This window comes from Penicillium maclennaniae (assembly GCF_028827695.1).
Source record: "Penicillium maclennaniae strain IBT 15551 chromosome Unknown utg000003l:1.0-5670915.0:1.0-5674809.0, whole genome shotgun sequence".
In the NCBI taxonomy this organism is placed as follows: Eukaryota; Fungi; Ascomycota; class Eurotiomycetes; order Eurotiales; family Aspergillaceae; genus Penicillium; species Penicillium maclennaniae.
The window spans coordinates 3,652,485-3,679,451 of NW_026623215.1; the positions used below are offsets into that span (position 1 = coordinate 3,652,485).

The following is a 26,967-nucleotide window of genomic DNA, read 5'->3' on the forward strand; positions in this document are numbered from 1 at the left end:
TCTTCCTTATAGCGGTATTTATTTGCCTACTATCTTTATTGTGTTTATACGCGTTCGATTTCGTCCTTTACTTCTTACTAAATACTTTTTATTCGGCGAGCCCACTTCTCTGCGTCCTTAGTAGACGGCGTAAAGTTAACTCGCGTAGACGGGATACGCTAATTAAATAAAATACGCGGCTTATATCTACGCTTAATAAAAAAAGGCGATCTTTTCGTTAAGTCCTACTATAAAGCGGTAGCCGTAAAGTTATTTATTGCGATCTATTCTAACTAATTATCCTAATAACGATCTATATATAGCCTAAGTTATTAGGCTATCTATTAGTTCGCGACCTCGCTCTAGCCGTCTGTCTATAGGGTGGTTAGCGGTCGAGAGCTTTAGTTTAATTCCTAGGATTTAGCAGAACTCAGTCTAAAATTCAGAAATAAACTATAAGCCTCGATCCGAAACGATTAAGTCTGGCGGGCTAACCTATTAGTAGATATTCGTAATATATAGATATGCTATCTCTTAGGCGGAGATTGTCTTATAATATAGAAGGGATATTAGGCGTTTCGTAAGCTAGTCTACTACTAAGAAAATTATATTATAGCTATTTTTGTCTTTAGGGAACGAGCGAAAGTCTATTATAATATATTACTACGGACGATTAGGCGCGGGAAGTGACTTAAGGAGGCTAGGAGCGTGGTCCCTCTATACCTTTAATCGTTTATATATTAGGTAATTATCTATATAGTAAGTGATATTAGTAGCCTATCTAGGCTAGTAAAACCTTACTCTAACTAAAGTCTTTATCTTCTCTCGCCCTAAATAGGCTATTAACGGTTATTGGTAGATTTTATCGAGAAGCTAGGCCCTTAAATCCCTATTATTAGGAACTACTAGCCGGCTATTATATAGTAATAGTCTGTCCTCGTTTATCTAATGTCTATCTAGGTCTGTCCTAGCTAGCTTACGGTATTCTTTAATTAAGCCGTACTTTTAGTTCGTAAGAATTACCTGTAATATAATATTGATAGGGCAGATCGACCTCGTAAGACTAATTATTATAAACTTAACTAAAAGGGGGTTATCTGTGTTCTTAGGATATCCCCCCTTTCTAGGTATAACCGAGGGAGGAGAGTTTCTCCTTAGTTTATATTACTAATAAGACTTTTCCGGGAGAGCGTGTCTATAATAATATTCCGCTTACCGATAAAATAATAAATTAAGAAATAGAATCTAGATAGGAACTCCCCTTAGTGAGCCTACTAGGAGTTTAATTTCTTCGTCGTTATAAAGTACTATAGAGACTAATAATCCGTAAAGATACTAAATTAGTCGCTTCGCTATAATCCTTTTAGTTCCGGCCAGAACTCCTTTAGGGTAAGTACGATCGCTAATATTTTATAGTTATAGGTATTATACTGGGTCTTTTTGGCCTTTATAGTCTTCGAAAAGAAGGCGATAGGGTACTAGACCTTATTCGCTCTAAGCTAGGATAATATAGCTTCTATATAGTCGCTAAAGGCGTCCGTCTTAAGTTTAGTTAGTGCCTTAGGATCGTAATATATAAGAATTAGAGTAATCGTTAACCGTCGCTTAAGCTCCTAAAACGCCTCCTTATACTCCGCTATCCAAAGGAACGGTATATCCTTTATTGTTAGGCGGTAGAGAGGCTTAGAAATCCGACTATATTTATCGATAAAACGATAATAGAAGTTATAGAAACTAAGGAAAGACTAAATCCCTCGAACTATCGTCGGTTATTCCTATTTATAGATTATAGTAGTCTTCTTTGTGTCTATAGAGATTCCCTCGGTACTTATAATAAAACTAAGGAAATAGGTAGACTGCTTATAAAAATTGTATTTCCCTAAGCTCGCTTATAGTCTAGCCTCCTATAGCCGTTAGAGGACCTTCCGAATATATTAGATATATTCCTTATAGGTCTTACTATAAATCAAAATATCGTCCACGAATATAATAGCGAACTTATCTAGATATTCGCTTAGGGTCGTATTAATAAACCGTTAAAACATTACTAGTCTATTTATTATACCGAAAGGTATTATCTTATACTTAAATAATCTATACCGTATTCGGAAGGTAGTCAGATCCTTAGAGTCCGGATATATATGGATTTAGTGGAAACCTTAGCGGATATCGAGCTTTGTGAAGAACTTCGCCTTACCTAACCGCTATAAGATCTTATCGATTAAAGGTAAGGGATAGCGATCCTTTTTAGTCAGAGTATTAAGCTTTTCGGTAATCTATATATACGCGAAGGCCGCTATCAGGCTTCCGTACTATTAGAATTAGAGACGCGAAAGAAGTATCGCTAGGCTTAATAAACCCCTAGGCGAGGTTCTTTATAATATACTCTTATATTACCCGGAGCTCGTCTTTAGATTACTTATATAGCGGGTAGTATCCGGGGCTAATACCTTCCTTAAGTAGGATTTAGTGATTAGTAGATCCTTAATAAGGCGATAAGATATCTAAGTCTATCTTAGAGAATACGTTAGCGAAGTTATAATACTTAGCGGGGATTACCTACTTAGTCTTAGTGTCCTCGTGCTGCCTTATATCTCGCTTTTTCTCTAATATCTAGTTAATCTTATAGAGATTTATTACGAAGGCCTTATTTCTCTTATCCTTTAACTATTAATAGAACCTGATCGCCCCTATAGTCGTAATTTAGGCTAATAGCTATAAAGGATCTAGCTTCCTAGGCTACTTAATAGGGATTATTATCGCGGTTGTCCCCCTTTAATACGCGGTCTATTTTACTTAGGGCTTTAGCTCGGTCTTAACTTTTGGTTCTCTGGGAACCTTAGGTTAACTGGGGTATAAGGAATTATATTCTAATAGGAGGTTGTGGCGATCTATATCCTTTTAGTGCTTTTAGTTAATAACTAGCCGCTATAGAATAGTCCGAGATATTAGTGTCGGTATCTAGCTTACCACCTTATTTTATAGGCTCGGTTCGCTAGGCTAGATTAGACGCCGCTTAGTGTAGTCTAGGAGAACCTAATATTCTTTAAACTATCTTCGTCTAAGAATAATATTATACTAACTAAGGTCAGTAACTAATATCGGAATCTATCGCTATACGCGCCTATTAATAATTAATATAAGTTTAAGGGTATAAGTAATTATAGGACCTAGGTGGCTATCGTAGGCCTAAGTCTTATAGGCCCGAGGTAGTTATAATATCGGTAGGTAAAGTACCTTCGTAAGTCGCACCGCTAGAGGTTTATCGATAAAGATAAATCTATTTACTCTAATATTACCGAGGGCTAAGATTAAGAAAGAACGTCTATTTTGAGCTACCTAAGCTATAAAACTAAGGCTTTCGCCCGTATTAATAAGATCCTTTAAACTTAATGCGTTTAGTAATAACTTCTTATTACCTAGGAAAGAGACTTCTCCTAGGTCTAGGCTTTTCCCTATTAGACTTCGTCGTTAGGCTACTCTAGCTCTTATAAGTCTTTATTGGCTATCTCGATAGCGACGATAGTAGACTTAGGCTTCTTTAGATATTCGCGGCTTAGATAGCTAGGTTTATAGTAACGGAAACACTTACCTTCCTTTATAAGGGTAACGTATTCTAGGGTTATTAGTAAGGTAGTCCTAGCTCCCTAGCGTAGGGGAGTCGTGGAAGTCGATATCGTAAAGGACTTTATATTAGCGGTAGTAGTAGTCGTACGCGTACGGCTTCGCGAGTCCTGCTACTAAGTAATTAGTCTGCTAGCAATCTAATACTTCCTAATAAATTAGTCGAAGTTAACCTCCTCCTCTCCTACGTAGATTATTATCTAATTCTACAGAAGCTATAGGAGCTTTCGGTAAAGATCGCGTTTGCGTAGTTTTACGGGCTAATCGGATTCCTTAGCGAGATACGTGAACTTAGCTAGGAAATCGGTAAAATCCTATTAGGGGTTTATATTTAATATAAGGTACTAATCACAGGTAACCTATTTATAATTAGGGTTATAGAATATACTCTTAAGGTAATTAAAGATATTATCTACTAATTAGTAGGGATTTATAGTGTTAGGCTATATTTAAGGACTAATATAATAAAGGGCCTTCCCTCCGTAGTGGCTTCGGACATAAGTAAGCTAGTAAGCGGCCGTTAGGTAATAGTCTTTATTTAATAGAAGCTTACTTCGGACCTTAGTTTTCTAGGCCTTAAATTTAATATCTTTACTATTATCTATTATCGGAGCGTTAGGTATTTTAGTAGACTTATATATCTTAGGTACAGAGGATATTACGCGCGAGCTAACGGTAGCCGTATTACCCGTACTAAGGAAATAGATAAAGACCGTAAGGCTATCCCGTTCCTTAATCGCCTTAAGTAACCGCGCGTCGATCGCGTTCTTTTCTCTAAGTAATCGTTAGTATTCGGCTACTAAGTTATCTATATATTTAGGGTCCTTAGCCGTAGTTACGGGACGTCCTACGAGCTACTCGCGTAGTTCCTAAATAAGATTATTATATTAACTGACTTAGGCCTATAGCCGAGTAACCTTATTAGTATACTTAGTATTAAGTCGGTCGATCTCGTTATATCTTTTTACTAATATATTCTAAGTAGTCTGAGGTTCCTAGCGAATCTATTCTATTAGCTATTCTATAGTAGTTATCTTATTCTGTTCCTCCTCTGGGAAGGTTAGTGATTCCCTGCGATTAGGGCGACTTCTGCGTCGCTTAGTTATAGGATCTTCCTATTATTCTTTATCGTTAGTACCGGGAAGATAAGCTGCTTCCCTTATAGTGCGGCGTTTCTCCCGGCTCTTATTTCTGCTAGCTAACTAATCTATATTATCGGATTCAGTTTAGGGTTCGGTTCGCCGTCTTAGCGTCGTTCGTAATTCGTTCGATTCGTCGGGTTTTGGGTTATAGGTCTCACTTATAGGATACCTATACGCGTCGATAATAATATATCGACGCTGCTAGGCCTCTGAAAGCGAGGGAAAAAGAAAAAGAAGAGTTTAGAACTATATCACTAGCTAGTACGAAAGAAGTCGTGTGCTATTCGAAAAGTTCTAAACTGGAGAAAGAAAGGGAAGAGAGAAAGAGAAAGAGAACAACTACAAACAATACCCTCCCCCCGTGTCCCATTTGGGGCTAGCTCACCACATGTGACCTCTCCTCGAACTCTCCCTGAACCATGCGTCACATCTGGCATGATTCAATGTCTGCAGTGCATAGTGCATCTTGAACACACACTTGGAGATAGATCAGTCATCTACCCAATTCATTCAGGTTCACCCTATTTCTTCTATTCAGGATACAGTATTAAGGTTATCCCGTACTACCGTATTAGGGTATCAGTACGGCCTTATCTAGCGTCCTTTATACTAGATAGGTAGAGTGTGTGTGTGTGGTATCTAGTCTATATCGCCAGATAGCTATTGTAAAGGAATACTAAGGACTAGCGGTGAAGGTTTACCCCGCAGTGTAATAAGTAAGTCTCGGACCCGATTCGTACTTAAAATAAGGGGGTCCCCAGACAACTTAGACTTAGTAAGAATTAATCTTACTTCTCATAATATTATATCTTAGTCTAGATATCCTTTCTTACCTAACTAATAGGCTTTCTACCCTAAATATATAGATTCTTTTCAATTCTAATTTTTTTTATTAGTTACCTAAGGAATTATATTTATTAATAACTATATCCTTTACTCCTATATCGCTACTAAAGATAATAATATATCTATATTATATTAGGCTATTATTATATTTTAGCGTAGAGATATTATTAATTTAACCCTAGAACTAAACTAACCTAAGTCGAGCTCTTCTAATCCGCTATAATATAAATTATTTCTAAGAGACCTACACAGATATTAAGTGATTTATAAGAAACTTTAAAATAATAGCTAAATTATTAAAGACTAGATCAAGCGCCTTAAGAAGAAAATCTACCTCCTTAAGTATATTTAGGAGCTTAAAGAGAACTGAACTATAACTATTTTAATAAGGAATTAGCTATATAATAAGAATAAATTAATTATAAATAATAATAAAAAGGGTATTAAGATTAAAGATATCCCTTTTTTTTTAAGGACTTTGATTTATAGAAATACTAAGAATAGACTCTTAATCTTAAATACTAATTTAAAGCTAACCTAAAATAGTACCTTACTAATTAAGAAAAGGTATTTATGTGGGAGATCCAGTGGGAGATCTAATGGGAGATCAAGTATTTTATCCTTCGATAAATAAAAGAATATTTCCTTAATAGGAAACCTCAGGGTATGATATGATGATTGAAGAAGAATTATATTTTTCTTGTAGAGAATTGCGGACATATTTATATCCAATCAACAATATTCTAGGCCTATATTAGACTTATATTATTTTAAGTCTAGGCCTGTCTTGCTTTGAAATTAATTATAGTCTAGGCCTGCCTTACTTTAAAATCAATTATAGTCTAGGCATCATTTTTAGTCTAGACCTATTGTCAAGGCATCATTAATAGTCTAGACCTATGTCAAGGCATCATTAATAGTCTATCCATAGAACACCTTTTAAATAGACCTATTATAATTAGGTGGCTTTTCGTATTTGCCTGACCAATTATAAAGATCATAGTCTTCTTGAATGACTAAAAGTAATGCTGACAGTCCTTGAATATGCTGACATAAAAGTAATGCTGACAGTCCTTGAATATGCTGACACCTAGGAACCTCGGTAGCTAATCGCTAGTTAGACCTAGCGTTAGGACGAATAGGATAGGAAGCTTAGGGAAATATAATTATAGATAGAGGCACTTACTCTTAAGCTATAGGCTAGCTGAGATATAAAGAATAATATTCGGTACGAGCCTAATAGAAGAAGTTCTTCGAATAGTCTTAGAGCTAATCCTCTAGCTAAATACTAGATATACGGAGGTACTCACTTCTCTTGACTAGATTAATATCTATCTATTCGCGATATATAAGGCTATAATATTATATATTATAGTACTATAAATTAGATAATTTTAGGCACTATTAAATAATTAGGTCCGAGACTACGCTTAATCCTATGATAACTAAACTAAGAAGTATTCTAAGTATAGTATAATAACTAAAAGAATTAGGGGTTATATAGAGTATTCGCGTAGCTAAGCAATAATATCGCTTATATTACTCTTCCTACTCTTACTTATCTTATAAGCCAGAATATAATATAGTAATAGGGATATCTTAATAATATAGTGCCTAAGTTATATCTTACTTCTGTCTATTCTGTGACTGCTATACTTCTTAGTACCGCGCCTATATAGGAGAAGCTTAAGGAAAGCGAGGATAAGAAAGTAATTATCTTATTTAGTGCTATTAACGCTATTAAAGATTATCTTATTAAGCGTTATAAAGACTAAGATATTATTAGGATAAGGAACTCTTAGACTAATAGGTTCTAACTATATATTAATAATACTAATACTAATAATATAATATAAGATAGATAGCCTAAAGAGACTTAAACTATATAATCTTAGTAAGAAGCTATTTCGCTATATAGCTAGGTTCCTAAAAGAGTTCGCGGACCTATTAACCTAAATATTATATAGCGAAGATCTTAGCTTTTGGATATTATAATATAAAAGATATAGGAAACCGAGATTACCCTTATAATTAATAAGCTCGCTAGGTCTACTCCGAAGATACGCGCTAGAATAAGTAAAGGTATTAATATAGATATTATTAATTAATATATTAATAAGGTACTCTGGTAAATATATACCTATTTAAATTTCGCTAATATCTCTCTCTTAAAGGAAGTAAAAGATAAGATTAACAAAATTATAAAATGTTGGGATATAAGGGGGAAGCTACCACGAAGCAGATCGTGGCCCCTTATGTCCGTGGGATCAACCTTAGTCCGGCTAGGTCTGTCAGTGCCAGACAAAGGTGGAAGGTCAAAGGTCGTAGGAGAGACTATAAGCAGATATAGCCTAAACGAAGGCAGAACCACAGTCCTGAGGATCAAAGGAAGAAGGTAGAGATGACTTTGGAAAGTGGACAATGACTTGAGGAAAGTAGAACTGACTTGATTCTATCTGCTAGAGAAGAAGGACGTATTTATAGGCTAGGATAGCCTAGAAATGACGTCTAGAATAACATACAAATGACGTACAAACACTAGGCAGCAACATAATGAAGGTGGCAAAGAAGGGAACCGAAGAGAAGCGAAAAGAATGATATCAAGGATCGACAGTCTAAGCCACCCTAAAGGCATCCCGTAGGATCAGGCTATGCATGCCTAAAGGTGGACCATTTTACCCCTAAGGGAAAGTGGTCCGCCTATCCTTAAGGGGACCGAGGGTCGAAGTCTGTTCACCGGGGTCCGAAGACCATGGTCGAAGTCCGCGGGCAAGGCATGCCCGAAAGCACCCCCGAAGGAACGGACCATTCATGCCTGAAGGCGGACCATTTACCCCTAAAAGGAAAGTGGTCCCGCCTATCGTTCGGGGGAGGGCCGCGGACCAGAATCAGAAGTGGTCAAAACATCATTTTGATAGAAGAAAAAATCTGGTCACGTGATCAATGCAATCTGGTCTTATATGTTGAATATAAGGATAGATCTTTTTATGTAGCATTGGTCTATATTCCAATATAAAAGATATTACTAAGTATTATTAGGAGATAGGTAGCCCTATTAATATAAGAGATCTAGCTATAAAAGTAAGTTATTAGAATACCTAGATAGTAAATATCTCTTCTATATCTTCCCCTTATAAATACTTTAGAGACCTTTTATTTATAATAGTTTCTGTTAGTAGGTAAATAATAAAAATATATATTAAAATTAGATTATTAGTTAATATTATTCGCAGAGAGATCGTATAATCTATATAAATGTAGATATAGCTAAAGCTAAGATTAAAGCTTATTTTAGTCGATAAAGGGTAAGTTCGTAGTTAGTACTTATATTAAGAATCTACTAATTAATATTAGTAATATTATAATTAAGTTATATATTATAATTAGGGATAGTTATATAAATAATCTCTTACTTAGTAGGATATAGGCGAAAGACACACTATTATAAATCTCTAAGAAAGATAATAGGAGGGTTATTTACATAATATTAAGCTAAGATAGAAGAAAGCGCGTTAGCTTTAGGGTATATTATCTATAGAATAAGGGATCTTTCTATAAAGACTAACTCTAGCCTAAAAAGTATAAAGTAATTAATTTAAAAGCCTAAATAAGTATTTAGTAGCTGCCTTAATATCTATCTCTATCTTAGTGGCTAAGTCTACTAAGACTATTTATTTAATAATATTATTGAATACTATAAATATAATAATTACTAAAGAAAAAAAATGCAAAATTATTTAAAAAATAAGAAAATACAAAAATATAGTAATAGGGAAAAAAGAATAATATAGGAAAGTTAAATTATGGGGTAGATACTTTTTTAGCTAAAAAGATTTCCCCTTATTTTAGTGCCTTATAAATCTAGTACCTAATAGATCCTTATTATTACTTAAGACTAAAGTTAATAATACTTATCTTAATAAAGTTAAATACTATATATTCTTTTTAGACTTTATTATATTAGAGATAGGACTCCCTAAGATAAGACTATCTAAGACCTTTTAATTAAGAAACTATATCACTTATCGCGTATAAGTTAATACCCTTTATAAGAGAAAGGTAGATAAGATATACCTAAGTAATTTATCTAATTCTAATAGGTCGACCCCTATTAATAACCCTAACTAATAAAGAATATATCTTAAAGAGTACTATATAAAGTATCGCGCCGCTAATACTCCCTTAGAATTTAATAACTTACTATAATCTTATATAGTAACTATTATAAGAGGGGCTAGGCTTACGCCTAAAAGAGAGGAAACACTCTTTATTAATATAGCTCTTCTTCTTAGAGAGAGATTATTACTATATAAGCTATTATTTAAGAGAGAAGGGGAACTTATATAGTTATAAGAATATACAAGTTATATTCGCGAAGAAGTTATATTAGCCTAATATATTAAGACTATATCTTATAAAGCTTAGTAATATCCTAAATTTAAGATTCCCTATATTCTTATATCTATTATTAATAAGATACTTCGAGAGAGACTATAGAAGGATATCCTTAAACTATATAATAGCCTATATAGAAACCTATAGTTCTTAGTAAAAAAGAAAGGCATAGGTAAATATCAGTTAATTAATACTATAATACTAATTAATAAGGTTACGAAGTAAGATATTAATATACCCCTAGATATTAATAAATTCGCTAAAGAATTTATAGGACTTATATTAGCCTCTTTAGTTAATCTCTATTCTAGATATAACTAAATTACCCTTATAGAATAAAATAGGGACCTTATTACTATTTAAACCTCGCTAGGCCTTTTATAATAGACTATAATATTATAAGGCGTAGCTATTTTAGTGCTATAGTTCTAAAGAGTAATATTATAGATCTTATATTTAATTTTTATTACTATTACTAGGTTATTTCTAAATAATATTATAGTTAAAGGGCTGCGGTCCTAATATAATAAAAAGTTTATATTACTAGGAATATATAGGTTTATCCTTAAGTATCTCTAAAATCTTAATAAGACTTTATATCTTTTTAAGCTAGCTAATACTATTATCTTAGCGAAAGAATCTTAATTTACTATATTAGGTATCGAAGTTATTAGCTAGGTCTGCGATATTAATAAGCGCCGCGCTATAAAGAGTAAGATAGCGAAGCTTATTAATTAGCTAACCCTATTAATTAAAGATAAATTATACTCTTTTATTAGTTTAGCTATCTACTTCTATATTTTAGTAGCTAGATTTTAGATTATTATAGATAGTCTATATCTTTATATAAGAAAGAATATCTTATTCTAGTAAGGGGCGAAGTAGTAGTCCGCTTTTAATAAGATTAAAGAAGTGCTCTTAATATTCCCTACTATATTACCTATTAATTATAACTTTAAGCCTTTAATAATTATTATCGCGATAGATATATCTAGAAAGGGTTAAGGCGCTATCCTAATATAAGAGCGAGATAGTATTAAGAAGCCCGCGCGATATAAATTAGGTATATAGATAGAGATATAGCTTACCTATAATATAAGTAAACTAGAATATCGCGCTATATTAATAATACTAAAGAAGTTCCGACACTAGCTATATAATATCTACTTTATATTAGAAATAGGCGCGAAAATATTAGTATCCTAACTAAATTGCCTTATAGCTAACTTACTTAGTATATTAATTATTTAGTAGATAGTATAGATCTGTCTCTTTAACTTTAATATTAAGTATATATTAGGGAGAAAGAATAGTATGGCAGATAGGCTTTTAAGGCGTCTAGCCACTCAAAAAGAAATCAGATAATAATAGTAAGAGACTAATATTAATTACTTTATTAATATAGAAGTTTTCTACTTATAAGCGAGCTATTTCTTAGCGCGTGCCGCTATTATAATAAAAGAGGACAAGGATAAGGATAATAACCCTATCGCTAACACTATAGTCCTACCTCTTAAAGAGGATTATTTAACTAAATTGTAAGATATTACGCGATACCTTATAATACTAAGAAGACCGCTAAAAGTATCTTATAGTTAATTCTATTACTTTAAGAAACACTATATAAAGTTTATTTACTAAGACAGCTACCTCTTCTATTAATAGAAGGGAAGAATAGAGATCTTATAAAATATCCTTAAGAATAAGGGAGACTAATAAAATACACTATATAGTATATATATAGATTTATCCTATAAAGGTCGAGAAGCCACTTATATATTACTAAAGCACCGGTACTATTAGCTATAAATATTTAAAGACACACTATATTTATCAGAATCTATATCGAATACTAAGCGCGAGACCTAATACAGATATATAAGCCCGCTATTACTATAAAGAACCTAAGGCTATTTAATAAGTGGTTTATTAATACTACCTATATATCGGATAAGGATAGCTTTAAATCTATTATCTAAGGGCGAGAGTTAGTTAGTGGCTAGGTAGAAGTATAAGTCCTCACTAATATAGATTCTAAAGTAATTTAGACCTTTATCTATAAAGATATTATTTGCCGCTATAGGTATCCTTAGGAAATTATTATAGATAATAGACCTAAGAATCGTAATACTAAAATTCCTAGAAGAACACAGTATTAAGAAGGTCACTATTTTAATATATCATCCTAGCTTAAATAGGCCTATTAAATATTCGATAAGAATATTAAAGGACACACTTTCTAAGATAACTAATAAATATCCTATATGAGATACTTCTACCTAGATAAACCGATAGAGACCTTATTTCTATACTATATTAATAGTAGATTAAGTGACTATTAATATTATTACTGGAATTAGCCTATACTATTTCCTATTTAGGGTTTATATAGTCTTACCGATTAAATTAGAGATACCTATATAGAGTATTAAAGGAAAACCAAATATAGTTTTTATTAGATATTAATAAATTATAGTTAGATTTCTCTTATTTTAAGTATTAGGCTAATCCTCCTATTATCGCTAACTATCATAGAGTAACCTAGTTATCCTTTAAAAACCTCTACTATAAGATATCTCCTACTCCCGACCCTATAACGCCTATACCTATACCTATTATATTAAAATTATAAATATAAGAGCGAGAGAGTATAGTTATCTTATAGTTATTTAGCTAGTTAAAGAAAGACTTCGATAGATATTATCTAGATAACCTTCTTACTCTTATATATAAGGAGATAGATATATATAACTATCACTATCTACCTTATGTAGGTAAGCCTCGCCTTAGGTAATTAAGGAATATATAATATAGTATTATTTAATAGCTTATCCGTTAGGATCTAGCGTACTATATATACTATGATTTCTTCCGGCCAGACTACGCTTACTGACTAATCTCCTTCCCGTACTACGCAAAGAGTACTATACCTAAGGAATAGACTTATTTTAGGTATATTAATATAAATCTGAATAACCTAATATAGACTAGATAAGGCAGCGTAATCCTATAGGGTAGTCTAGTATTAGATAATAAAGATAAATAGAACCATACTAAGATTCTACTTTGTCAGCATATTTAAGGACTGTCAGCATTACCTTTGTCAGCATATCAAGGACTGTCAGCATTACCTTTAGTCATCCAAGAAGACTATGATCTTTATAATTGGTCAGGTAAATACGAAAAGCCACCTAATTATAATTGGTCTATTAAAAGATGTTCTACGGATAGACTATTAATGATGCCTTGATATAGGTCTAGACTATTGATGATACCTTGACATAGGTCTAGACTATTAATGATGCCTTGACAATAGGTCTAGACTAAAAATGATGCCTAGACTATAATTGATTTCAAAGCAAGACAGGCCTAGACTTAAAATAATGCAAGTCTAATATAGGCCTAGAATATTGTTGATTGGATATAAATATGTCCGCAATTCTCTACAAGAAAAATATAATTCTTCTTCAATCATCATATCATACCCTGAGGTTTCCTATTAAGGAAATATTCTTTTATTCATCGAAGGATAAAAGACTTGATCTCCCATTAGATCTCCCACTGGATCTCCCACATACTTAGTATATATCGCTATATTCTGAAGTAGTAGACTCACGTATAGGATAGGGCGAATACGGATAGCTTTATATAGAAGATTAATAATAAGCTCTGGACCCTAGAAGATACTAAGAAATATAGCACTAACTAAGTAAAGAAGATCTATATAGCTAGTAACTTTTGAATTAGTCTACCTAGTATCCTATATAGATTAATTAGCCCTATAAGTAAGAGGCGGAGAAGTATTTTATTATAATTTATATATATAAGAGATAACCACTTAACTCTAGATACCCTAGAGTCTAATATATAAGAAGAAGTATTTATAGTATACTAAGACCTTATATAAGCTCTAAGAAATCTATTAAGGCTTATAAATAATATCTATAGCTATTTATAATATATATTCCTTATAGCGCTATAATTCTATAAGGAAGGTTTAATCTCTAAATACTTACTTAGTTATAGCTATTAGATAGACTCTAATATATTAGCTAAGTTAGATATTCTCTTCGGACTAAATAAAATTGTAGTAATCGCTTATATTATCTTATAAAGAAAAGAGGTATAATAAATATATACCTAATTATTTAGAGATATAATTAAGGCAGAGAAGCTAATATTTAGGAAGGACTCCTTCTTTTACTATAAGATATTAAGGCTATATATTAGTCCTCTTAATCTAAAAATTATATCTTTAGAAAATAATAATAATAAGAAAGAGATATAATATTCGCGATGAAGGGAAATAGATATTTTAGTCCTATCTTTCTTTACTTTTATTAAGTGGCTTAGATATTCTAAATTAATTATACTTAACTATAGAATAGTTAATTTTATAGGGAGGGATAATATATAATAGAGAACTAATAATATAATAGTCTATATATAGCCTTAGTTATAATTTAATATCTATAGTATATAGTATATCTTTAATATACACTTAGAGATAGATAAGTTATCTACCTAATTTATTTAGGTTCACCCTATTTCTTCTATTTAGGATATAGTATTAAGGTTATCCCATACTGCCGCATTAGGGTATCAGTACGGCCTCATCCAGCGTCCTCTACACCAGACAGGCAGTGTGTGTGTGTGTGGTGTCCAGTCTGCATCGCCAGACAGCCATCGAGCCGTTCCCATTTCAATAATTATGCAAAAGCGAGTAAGTCACGTTTTCTACCTGTTTGTCCTGTTTGTGGACCCTGAGGGTGACCCTCTGATGGTCGGGCACCTCTATGTCCGACCCTCAGATCTAGAAGTCGGACTCTCCACCCGCCAAGAGGAGGTGCGGGTGGAGGGTCCAGAGGGTCACCCGCGGGTGAGGGCCAGGTCTACATTATACTTGAAATGAAGCTTATTAAAATGCTCCATTTATTTGCAACTCAGAATCCCACTTTCAAACTTGTTTTGGTAATTTCGCAAGGAGAAAAGCCATTATAAGGTGAGAATTATGGTATGTAGACAATTGGATTCTCTCTAAAGGGACTATATACTAGATACTAAACTTATGGGAACAACACGGCCGGAGTCCTCGGAATTTCGGACAGACGCAGAATAATAAACATAGGTCACAGAGTCAAGTTTACAGCTTACTGCTGGAAAGGCTCATGTGGGAAAAATCAGAGGGGTTGTTTTGCTGCGACGCTCCGGTTTGAGCACGACCAGCCAGAGCCGCTGCCGCCTTGCCAGCTCTCCGGCCAAAAACGGCACCCGAGGTCAGTCCACTTCCACCTGGATAATTGGAGTAAAAGAGGCCACCAAGCATCTCGCCGACACAAAAAATCCCAGGCATCGGATGGCCAGTAGACGCAGTTATCAGCTGTGCCGTCTGCGGGTCCACCTTGAGACCGCCAAATGTAAAGGTGATGCCACAGGTAACCTTGACAGCAAGGTAGGGAGCTTGGTCCAGTGGAAGTGCCCAGTTCGACTTCGCGAGAGCCAATTCTATTTTAGAGGACTGGGTCGAAAGCCCGTCCTTGATCGCGGGGTCCCATTTGGCTAATGGGTTCTCTCGGCGATGAGCATAGACAGCTTGGTTATATTCTTGTATGGTACGAACAAAGGCTTGCTTGTCGCGCAGACCGCGGTGTCCGCATTTTTCGGCGAGTTCTTCCAAAGTTTGGGCAGTGATGTGCTCAACACGCTCCTCGCGGTACTCTTCTGATCGAAGCCAGGGCTTCATCTGAGAGTCCCACACCTGGAAGGCGAGATGTTCTGGCTGCTGGAGGATTGCTCGGCCGAACTTCGCATAGGTGTAGTTCCGCAAGTCGATTCCCTCATCGACAAATCGCTGGCCTTCGACGTTCAACATCAGGCCGAGAGGGTATCCGGACTTGGTATACTCGTTGGAAGCCACACGGTCGCCGACATTCGCGTCTGCATTGGCATCCCAGGCGACAGAGTGGCATCCGGACCAGTTGCCGATGGGCTGCGCTCCGAGCTGTCGAATGGCCAGTTCGAGGCCGTCACCGGTATTGTAGGGCGTACCACGAACCATGGCGAGGTCCCAGCCAGGTCCGAGGAACTGGCTGCGCATGCGAGCGTTTGATTCAAAACCACCTGCAGCTAAAACCACCGCGCTGGCCTGGATGATATATTCCTTGTCTCCGGTTTTGACCGAGACGAGAGAGGTCCCATTGTGTGGATCCTGTTGGATACCCACGAGCATAGTCGACCAAGACACCTCGACCTTGCATCTCTGAGCGGCAGCTCGGTAGTCAGCGATAAGACCTTTACCACCATCCTCCGTTTTGAGACTCAGACCTCCCCAGAACTTGAGCCTTCCATCAACCTCATAAGCTTGGCGATTAAATGAAAGATGGAAGCGAATTCCGTGGCCAGCCAGCCACTTGATGGTCGAATTAGAGTCCCCGATGAGGGTTTTGGCCAGCGCGGGATCCGACCGTCCCATGCAAACTTTGTCGAGATCTGCCATGAAGTCCTTCGCAGTATAAGGAGCCAGGTCGATTTTTTCAGCCTGGCCAGGTGTGACATTGCGGACAATGGGCAACAGGTCCTTGAGGCCTGCGTGAGCCGTGCGATATGCCCCAGCAGTGAAGTATGTGTTTCCACCCGCCCATTCCTCGGGACACTTGTCAATCAGCAAGACTCGCTGAGCACCCGATTCTGCGGCTGAAATCGCGGATGCGAATCCGGCATTTCCGCTGCCCACGACTAGGACATCAACTTTCTTGGAAATCACCGGCATGTTGTGGGGTGAATCAAAACAGGTGATCGAAAAATGAAAAGACAGGGAAGGTTTGCGTAGCCAGCAAGGCAGCCGAGTCTATCGAGGAGAGAACGGTCACAGGTTCAAATGAAGGCGGAATACTTGAGTGGTGACTTGTTGCAACAGACAAAGACCAGTCGGACAGTTGAAGCCAAATGTTGCTCCTTGCTTGTCCGAGATATACAGCGGCTTTTATTCTGCAATTTCATGTTCGTGGTGGCAGAGATGTCCTGGACCATGTTGTCCGACGGAGAGTAAGTCTCCGCGTACCGTACTCTTTCATTGCATGATCTGTCTGCAACCAAGTACGGCGGTGTCGGCAAGCTATTATTCATTCTGACAAACGCTGCTGACGAGGAATATGGGCAATTTTGGGCTTGATTACGAGTGTGATTGTCAACAACGCAGCATGTGTTCTACTGACTGAGATATTGGGAGGGCTTGGCTCCGATGATTCAGACCAATTATCCTCTCGTTCTGGTAATACGGCCTGGCTTGTACTGTACTGTACTGCATCAGGGAGACATTCGGGAGGTCTTGCTTCGATAGAAAAACAAGCAGACGCCACCGGAGCTAGTGGAGGCAGGAATTGCCAGACGAATTGCTCAATTTCGCAAAGAGGACCCTCCGCCACCAAGTATTCCGGGTGGGTACGGAGGGGTAGAAAAGTGAGATTCGGAGAGTCAGTTTCCGATGTTAGTAACGGGAATACATCCCCGTGCCCACATAGCCTGCATATGATGAGGCCAAGTCCGAAATTGAACTTCCCCCGGATGAGATTCTTGGACCTATCGCGTTCTTGATTCCCTTGGCACAGGGGAAACTATCAATACGGCAAACGACCCGCCGCGTTGTTTCCATAAGTTTACTACTAGGAAATAGTCCCCTTAGAGAGAATTCAGTCACTTTCACATAGGCTCTTCCCCTTGATACCGAAGGTTGAATTTTGGATTCCACGTCGCAAATAAACGCAGCATTTTGCGAAGCCTCATTGCAATCACAATGGACGGTTTCCCGAAACAAATCTTGAAGTAGCCAAAGTAATTGATTGAACTAAGTAGATAGAATGTTGTGATGTATGTGACCCTTGGCATATTCTCAAGCGACGTGAGAGCTACGCAAAAACTGTTGCTTGATAACGCATGTCGTTTCCTCCACACTAGTAGTCATCAAACTCTAGCAGAAACCTTGGACCGTACCCAAGTGAGTTCGCGGCCAAAGACCATCCGAGCGTTCACATCGACGGAGCTTCGGGCACCGTGCCTAGCAAGATGCGCTTGATTGCGACTTGGGCAATGAATGAAATGCTTGTTAAATAAAGGCACAGCAAATTTTCCAAGATTGGATATTAAAGATTTGTAAGTAGACTCGACATCTTCGCTCATTGCCCAATTACGTGATGGGCCAGTTTGCGACACAGGCTGGCACAGGGGTAGGTGGAAATGGCTCTACCATTAGCACTTCAACCTCATTTGCTGGAATTCTATAACCGAATTAAGTGCTCACAATTCCCTAGTCAGCTCTCGATCCTGCCATCTTCTTCGTCTCTGGTTCCATCGCTGGTGCGGCAGAGGGCTTCGTCACGGTTAGTCAAACCCCAAATGGGCCGGCGGGCCCATCAATGACCATTGATAGGCAGAGGAGGTTGTCAAGCTAATGGAAGCCGAACTAGTACCCATTCGAGTTCGCGAAAACGACCGTTCAACTCCGCAACAACTTCAACACCAATAATCCCCTGCGCGTGATAAGCCAAATTATCGCTCGACAGGGGCCCGCCGCGCTCTACACAGGATGCAGCACGCTGGTCATCGGGAACATGGGGAAGGATGGAGTGAGATTCTTCGCGTACACTTCAATCAAAGAGCGACTTGCTGGACCTAATGGTCGCGCTGGGCTTTTCGAGGGAATTCTAGCCGGCATGTGTGCTGGGATTACTGAGAGTGTTCTCGCCGTGACGCCTTCCGAGCGCATCAAGACTACGTTGATTGATGATGCTAAGAGCGGCCAAAAAAGCCTCAGGGGCCCTCTGGATGCAGTCCGCTCGATCGTCCGTCAGGGGGGGGTGGCTAGCCTATACAAAGGCCTTGCCGCGACGACAATAAAGCAAGGCTCCACTTCAGCAGTTCGTATGGGCAGTTACAATTTCCTCAAGGAAACGAGTGAAAAGTACGGTGTGAAGAACAGTGTCTTCACCACATTTATCACTGGCGCAATGGCCGGTACAATCACTGTCTATTCAACCCAGCCCTTCGATTGTGTGAAGACTCGATCACAAGCATTGGGCTCCCCAGGAACACTCGGGGCATTCAAGGGTATACTCTCTGATTATGGTATCAAGGGCTTTTGGCGTGGTAGCACAATGCGACTAGGGAGGCTTCTCCTAGGTGGAGGTGTCGTCTTCACTGTCTATGAACATTCGCTGTCTCTGATTCAGACCGTGCTTCTGCCGGGGAATTGAAAAAGCAACTAAACAATATGAGTAATCGTGAGGTTGGTTGAATAATCTGATGATCAGAGCGTTTTTATTTTCTTGAAGTACGTCTGGCGAGCAGAATTTGTGACATTATAGTGAAGTAGGCGTGTTAGCTAGCAAGACGCGCGTTGAACCAGACATCTATCCCCTTCAGCTCTGATATAGGTATATCGAATCAAAAGAGATATATCTGTAACTCGCAATGTGAATGTTCGTATCTCTCCTTGAATAGACGTGTAGTACTCCCATAATGCAGGGTTCTATGCTCCCAATCATGACAGACTGAATAATGGATGGTCACTCAGTTGCATCATTTGACCTTGCAGAAAGCCAATATCATCTTACGGTACGCCTGCTCTTCTTTGTTCATAGTTGGAATACCTTTGGTGTTGGCGTAAATCCATTTGCTATTGCTTGTCGAACACTCCGCTAATAAACCATTCTTACTACTAGAGGAGGCTAGCGACGTCCCTAGCCAGCGAATCTGGTGTTCGTGGGCATTTCTCTGACCCACTGATCTCTTTATCTTCGACCGTGACGACAACCTCCTAGTTTCTGAGCACCGAAAGATCAGACTATGGATATTCGGTTTACCGTCCAATGACCTTATGGGAAGTAGGACTGGGATATCCACGTCGACGACGGACAACAATCATGTGTGCCACTTCTAGGCCCATCTTCTTTGCGAAATTGAGGCATAGTCTGGCGCAATATATTTGAAGACTTACGGTTATGGAAGCGCGATGGCGTTCAAGCATAAGCTCAAGCGGGGAGTACACAAGACAATGGGCAGGGTCGTTGTTATACGAGGACTATTGCGGCTACCTGCCATGAGCTTCATGCTCATCGTAAAGGCTCGAGCTGCAGTTCTATTGTGGCGTGGCCGTTCGGTGAAACAGACGCCTACCAAGAATTTCACCGCCTACAACATAATTGATTCCCCGGAGAAAGAGTCTCCGATGACGCCTGGCAATGGAGAGCGAAGACCCGCTCACTGACTTCTCGAGCGGGGCTTTCAAAACCATCCTTCAAACATACAAGGAACAGTAGGAACAGTGTCAATCTAAGCCAATCCACTCCTTGGAGAAACGATGGGGAAATGACCCCTATTCACTTGTCACAACGATGGCCAATCCCGAGATCGCATCTCCCGTACACAGCAATGATGTCTTTGCGACATTTCAAAGGATTTATAGCCAGAAGTCGAGTCTGCCCAGACTACGGTCACTGAACCTCCGAAAGCGAATCTTTCAATGCGGCCTAAACTCACCCCCAGACCCCGGATCTCCCCAGACTCTCAGGTTGCGCCCATGCTCTTGGCATCGCATGGGTGACTGGGGTTAGATGGCTATATAGACCCTCCCTTCTTCCTACATTCAATTTCTTTCTTTCTCGAACAAGCTGCCTCGTCGCCTTCTGCCTAGCTTTCTCTCATACATATGTCACCACCGCATTCGACTACATACGCAATTGTTGCCCACCATGACTGGAGGAGCCAAGAAACCAGTCAATATATTCCGCCTAAAGGACCTGAATGAGCCCAAGGAGGTCTTCAACTGGCGGCTGTGGTTTGCGGTCATCTCGTTCGGCTTGATGGGCGCTGCTCGCGGTGTCGATGAGGGCTTGATTTCAGGCGCTTTCAACTCCAAAGACTTTCAAAAATATATCAATTACGAGTCCTACAGCGAAGTGGAGCGAACCAACATTAAAGGAAATGTCTCGGCAATGGTCCAGATTGGGTCTGTTGGTGGCGCTCTCTTGTATGTTCCACAGTTACTCTTCCGCTTCTTTTTGACAAACTAATACGACTCATATAAAGTGCCTTCTTGGTCTGTGACCGTATCGGCCGTATCTGGGCAACTCGTCAGCTTTGCCTAGTGTGGATTTTAGGAATTGCTATTTATATGGGCAACGGCGGGAGCTTAGCTGCTGTGTACGCTGGTCGCTTCATCGCCGGGCTTGGTGTTGGCCAGACAGTAGTAGTGGGCCCTGTATATCTTGCTGAGATCGTGAGTGGCTCGCCAGTCGCAAGCATTGTACATGGACTAACTGAGAATGACAGGCTCCCGCTTCCATCCGTGGTATTTGCACCTGTGTGTTTACTGGTTTTGTTTATCTGGGCATTTTACTTGCTTACTTTGCTAACTATGGCTGCGCGGTAAGTTTGACTTATGCTGGATAGAATGCACGGCATTAACAACTCGGGATAGGTTAACTTGGGCGATACAACCCACAATCGATGGGTATGTGTAGATCACTGGTCTAAGTTACTACGAGTGCTAATAGTATCTAGTTGATCCCCACGAGTCTCCATATCATGTTCGCTGGCCTGATCTTCCTACTCTCGTTCCTGCAACACGAATCTCCTCGATATCTAGTCAAGCGTGGCCAATTCGAACAGGCATCCTACAATCTCTCGAAAATCCGTCATCTCCCTGCAGATCACGAATATATTATGCGCGAGATAACTGCTATCCAAACGTCGCATGAAGCTGAGCTGGAGGCCTCCTTAGGATCTGGTCCTATTGGTGTTCTTAAGGAAACCTTCTTGGTCCCGTCGAATCTCTACCGAGTTTACCTTACTTCTATGGTCCAGATTCTATCGCAATGGACGGGTGCTGGTAGTATTACTCTTTACGCTACGGATTTGTTCAAGTTGCTAGGGATCACGGGCAACAACACGAATCTGCTGGTAACGGCCGTCTTCGGAATCATTAAGCTTATTGCGGCGGTTATTTGTGCTCTCTTCCTTGTGGACGTTATTGGACGCAAGCGAGCTCTTCTTCTCGGCATTACCCTACAGGCTATCTCTATGGTCTATATTGCCGGGTTCCTCACTGCTTCTCCGGAAATAGGCGTGGTCCCCGGCTTCAAGCTCCCAGCCAACAAAAAGGGTGCTAGTGAAGGAGCGATTGCGATGATCTATCTCTCTGGATTTGGATGGGCTCTCGGCTGGAACTCGATGCAGTATCTTCTAACAGCAGAACTGTTCCCTCTGCGTATCCGTGCTCTAGCTACTTCGATGGCTATGACTCTCCACTTTGCCAATCAATATGGTAACTCGCGCGCAGTACCTAACATGCTGCTTCCTATGGCAAAAGGAGGAATTAGCCCTAGTGGTACATTCTGGTGCTTTAGTGCTGTCACTATTCTGGGCGGTGTATGGGTATGGTTTAGTATTCCAGAAACGGCGGGTCAGTCGCTAGAGAGCATGGATCGCCTCTTTGCCCTGCCATGGTACAAGATCGGCCTGTACGGCAACCGGGATGCTGAAAAGCGTGACAGTGCGGATGAGAAGATTGAGACGGCGGCGCAGACACATGGAGTCGCCGAGAATGCTGAGAGGCCAGACCCGTCAGGCCGGGTGTGAGTGACCTTCGGTCCTTGCTCTCGCTCACACTTCTCTAGATTTTCCCTATTTTTTGGTACCCAATCTTGTGTCCATTTTCTGGCAAAGGGGAATTATCTGGTGACTGGTGCTATCACGATGAATGAAAACATTCTGTTTTAAGATCCAACCTCTTCCTCGCTCGCCCTACCAAAATCCTCTAATCGGATCAGATATTGAGAGCCCAATCGCGAAGATCATATTATGTAGTGCAGAATACTGAGACAATAAAGAATATCAACAGACAATTGCTCAATCTCGTTTATTTGGTCGCCCTGTTGATGTCCTGTTGATGTTGTCCTGTTGATGTTGTCCTGTTGATGTTGTCCTGTTGATGTTGTCCTGTTGATGTTGTCCTGTTGATGTTGTCCTGTTGATGTTGTCCTGTTGATGTTGTCCTGTTGATGTTGTCCTGTTGATGTTGTCCTGTTGATGTTGTCCTGTTGATGTTGTCCTGTTGATGTTGTCCTGTTGATGTTGTCCTGTTGATGTTGTCCTGTTGATGTTGTCCTGTTGATGTTGTCCTGTTGATGTTGTCCTGTTGATGTTCTCCCTGTTGGTACTGCCATATTCCAGCTACATCTTTCCAGCACTGTTCGTTCATTTTCATGTCATCTTCCAGCTTTTATTATTAGTTCTAGCAATCGTAGTTTCTACCTGTCTATGACCCTGGAAGCGAATCACGCCTTATTCCAGCCATTTCCAGTGTTGGGCTTCCTTCATTCACCTACCGGCCTGACAGGCACATTTCAATGGTTCCTTGCAAGTGTCCCGAAAGAACTCCTAAACTCACGGAAGTCGATCTTCAACTCGGCCAACGTCGACCGTTTCCTTGCTGCACGGAGCTTTTCTTGCTCCTCAAGCTGACGTCGTAGTTAGGCGATGTTTCCGTGACGTGTCGAAACTAGTATTCATGAAATAATTGAGTGGCTCAGAATTGAACTCAGCTAGGCAGGCACGCCCCCCCGGCCCATGTCAGGCAACACCCAGTCGCTCTGCTGCATCTTGGTGCCTAAGGCATCAAAAAGCTGTCAGTACGAATACCGCGGTGGACCGGAGATACAATTATCCTTCATGTTTATTTCTTATGTAATCTAGAATCCCCCTATAAATTGGCAGAATCAGGGGTAATACAGAAATAGAGCTTCAGATATCATTAATTGGTTGCATAGAAAATATTCCGACAGTTATAAGCCCGGTTCGTATTATATAAGAGGCATTTATGGGTGAAAGGAAGCAATTAATATTGCGATATCAATAGGAAATATATCTGTTAATGATATTCGACCCTCTCTACCCCTGAACCAACTAATATTAGATAAGAACCCTCCCTAAGGGTATTCCTTCCGCCAGAATAGAGCTATAGAGGTAGTATTTATTCTCTCCGCTATAAAGGGCGATAAACTAAAGGATTCGCCGCAGTGGCGTATATAGTTCGCTCGCGTGAAGCTATATATAAAGTAAAAGTGAGTCTAAGACCTATATAACCCAGATATCGAGAGAGAAGACTATCCGAGAGGTCTAAGAGAGCTATATAAGCCGGAGTACCCTAAAGATAGGGACACAGACAAAAAGAAGGAGTGATAAGACTATATAGATATCTATAAGGTCGCCTATGCGAAGTAAGAAAAGCAAATTAAGGGACTAGATAATATAAATAAATATATTATATCCTTCCTTAATCCTATCTACTACCTTACACTAATTAATTATAAGATACTATATAACCGCCTAATATACCTAAAGTCTCGCTTTGTACGCTCTAGCGCGTATAAGGAAGAAATTCGCATAAAATAGAGGTTATTCGCTATATAGAAGCTAAAGGGAAATATTGATTAGTGGCTATCGATATAGGATACCCTAAGAGAGTAAGCTATTAGCCTTAATCTTAAAGAAGTTAAAAGTATAAATAGGGATTTCCTATAAGCGATAAAAGAGGTATCACCTATCTAGTAGTAGGCTAGATATTAAGAGATTATTATAGATAGAAAGCTATATAATATCAGAGACCTAATTAAATTATTCTATACTATATATGAGGAGATTGGTCCTAAGCAATTATTATTATTATTATTAGAACTAAAGGGATTATTCTCTACCTAGTAAGACTATAAGAAAATATTAGAAGAGGCACTAATACTAAAGTCTATCCCTTTTAATAAGTGGCTATGCCTATACAGATATATAAACTATTATCACTATATTATAATATACTATATCCTAAGTAAGGCAATCTGACCTTCCTAGTATAAGCCGGACAATAAGATACTTCAGAAGATTAAGAAGAGCCTTATAGTAGATCCTATATAGAAGAAATAGGTTAAGAAGATTATTAAGGAAGCAGCGGAGGCTAAATAAAAGCTTTAAGACTCCGCGAATACAGTGAATATATAGACTAACTATATCTGTACGGACACCCCAAAAAAAAGATTCAGTCAATATATATTTCCTAACGTAGTTATCACATTATAGCACAGAGGTATTCTTAGCGAGCTATAAGGTTAGGTTAACTATCTAAGACTATTAGATATTAGACATAGGAGTATCGAGATATATCTATAATAATAAGAGTCTTTTTTATTAGTCTCAAATTATACGAAATCACCCTTATAATAGGAGATAGTAATATAGATATTACCGGACAAGATACAGTCAAACTAATTAAAAGAAACCCCGAGATAGGTGAGAAAAGAGTTGTCAGCATATTTAAGGACTGTCAGCATTATCTTTGTCAGCATTATCAAGGACTGTCAGCATTACCTTTAGTCATCCAAGAAGACTATGATCTTTATAATTGGTCAGGTAAATACGAAAAGCCACCTAATTATAATAGGTCTAGGTCTAGACTATTAATGATGCCTTGACATAGGTCTAGACTATTAATGATGCCTTGACAATAGGTCTAGACTAAAAATGATGCCTAGACTATAATTGATTTCAAAGCAAGACAGGCCTAGACTTAAAACAATGCAAGTCTGATATAGGCCTAGAATATTGTTGATTGGATATAAATATGTCCGCAATTCCCTAGAAGAAAAATATAATTCTTCTTCAATCATCATATCATACCCTGAGGTTTCCTATTAAGGAAATATTCTTTTATTCATCGAAGGATAAAAGACTTGATCTCCCATTAGATCTCCCACTGGATCTCCCACAAGAGTGATATCCTTAAGCGACACACTCTATTCTCTAGGCTTCTATACTAACTTAGTGTTATACACTATATTATTAAAGAAAGGTAGAAGATAGTGCCAGAAATTAAACTATATTATTAATATAAATAGCTAACCTATATTAAGCGTATACCTATAGGATAGTATAAATCTCTGGCTTTTTGACAAACTAGAAAAAGTTATATATCCCTATATATATACTGTGCGATTATTAGAGAAGCCACTTAAAGCGAGGGTATCAATAAATCTCTGGCATTATTATTTTATATATATAAATCTAAAAGCAGTGCACAAATTGGCTTCGATAGTCGATAGCGTGACTATTAAGGACACAAACAAAGAAGAGACACTATATAAGATATAATAGCTAAGTAATACACCTTAACAGATATTAAGAAGGCTAGTTAGACATACCTTTAGGCGCTTTAAATAAGTATATTTTGATTTAATCTAGTTACTAATGGCGTATAATAGTCACTGATAGATATCACAATTTAAGGTATTAGGTTTCACTGGATATCTACCTATAAGCTAAAGAGTTAATATTAGCTTATAATTAATTAGTTTGTCTAGCTTATAAAGAATTAGTGGGACCTACCGATTAAAGTATTCTAATATAATAATAAGAAAGCTATAGGACAGTCCGCAGAATAGAGCCTTACCTCCGATAGTATTGTTATATATTATAGCCTACCTACATACCCAGAGATAAATAGGTATACTAAGAGACTAGGGGGTATAATTATCCTTAAAATAAGGGTATTAATACTAGAAGGAAAGCTTCCGAAAGACCTCTGGCCTAAAGCTACATAAGTAGTAGTGTAGCTCCTAAACAGAATACCTATATATATTACCGCCAAGAATCGTTAGATTACACTATAGGAAGTATTGGAATATAGACCAATGCTACATAGAAAGATCTATCCTTATATTCAACATATAAGACTAGTCCGCATCGATCACATGACCTGACCTTTTCTGCACCAAAATAAAGTTCTGACCACTTTTGATTCTGGCCCACGACCCCCCCCAAAACGATAGGCGGGACCATTTTCCTTTAGGGGCAAATAGTCCGCCTTCAGGCATGAATGGTCCGTTCCTTCGGGGGTGCCTTCGGGCATGCCTTGCCCGCAGACTTCGACCATAGTCTTCGG

General features: G+C 38.4%; 4 protein-coding genes across 4 annotated transcripts; 2 read left to right on the forward strand and 2 right to left on the reverse strand.

The window, feature by feature from the left end:
- Positions 1-15,129: 15,129 nt before the first annotated feature.
- Positions 15,130-16,755, reverse strand: N7477_003505 (uncharacterized protein; the record flags this gene model as incomplete). The annotated part of the gene is made up of 1 exon (XM_056965168.1): positions 15,130-16,755. One exon carries the CDS (start codon positions 16,753-16,755, stop codon positions 15,130-15,132), a length of 1,626 nt encoding a protein of 541 aa, XP_056825121.1.
- Positions 16,756-18,175: 1,420 nt separating this feature from the next.
- On the forward strand, positions 18,176-19,234 carry N7477_003506 (mitochondrial carrier domain-containing protein; the record flags this gene model as incomplete). Its single annotated transcript, XM_056965169.1, has 3 exons — positions 18,176-18,208; positions 18,293-18,361; positions 18,449-19,234. The coding sequence occupies 3 exons, from the start codon at positions 18,176-18,178 to the stop codon at positions 19,232-19,234; spliced, it is 888 nt and encodes a 295-aa protein (XP_056825122.1).
- A 1,497-nt stretch (positions 19,235-20,731) lies between these two features.
- N7477_003507 (Major facilitator superfamily domain general substrate transporter) lies at positions 20,732-22,619 on the forward strand (the record flags this gene model as incomplete). Its single annotated transcript, XM_056965170.1, has 5 exons — positions 20,732-21,009; positions 21,069-21,258; positions 21,312-21,407; positions 21,460-21,492; positions 21,543-22,619. 5 exons carry the CDS (start codon positions 20,732-20,734, stop codon positions 22,617-22,619), a joined length of 1,674 nt encoding a protein of 557 aa, XP_056825123.1.
- Positions 22,620-22,899: 280 nt separating this feature from the next.
- Positions 22,900-23,241, reverse strand: N7477_003508 (uncharacterized protein; the record flags this gene model as incomplete). Its single annotated transcript, XM_056965171.1, has 1 exon — positions 22,900-23,241. The coding sequence occupies one exon, from the start codon at positions 23,239-23,241 to the stop codon at positions 22,900-22,902; it is 342 nt and encodes a 113-aa protein (XP_056825124.1).
- Between the last annotated feature and the right edge of the window lie 3,726 nt (positions 23,242-26,967).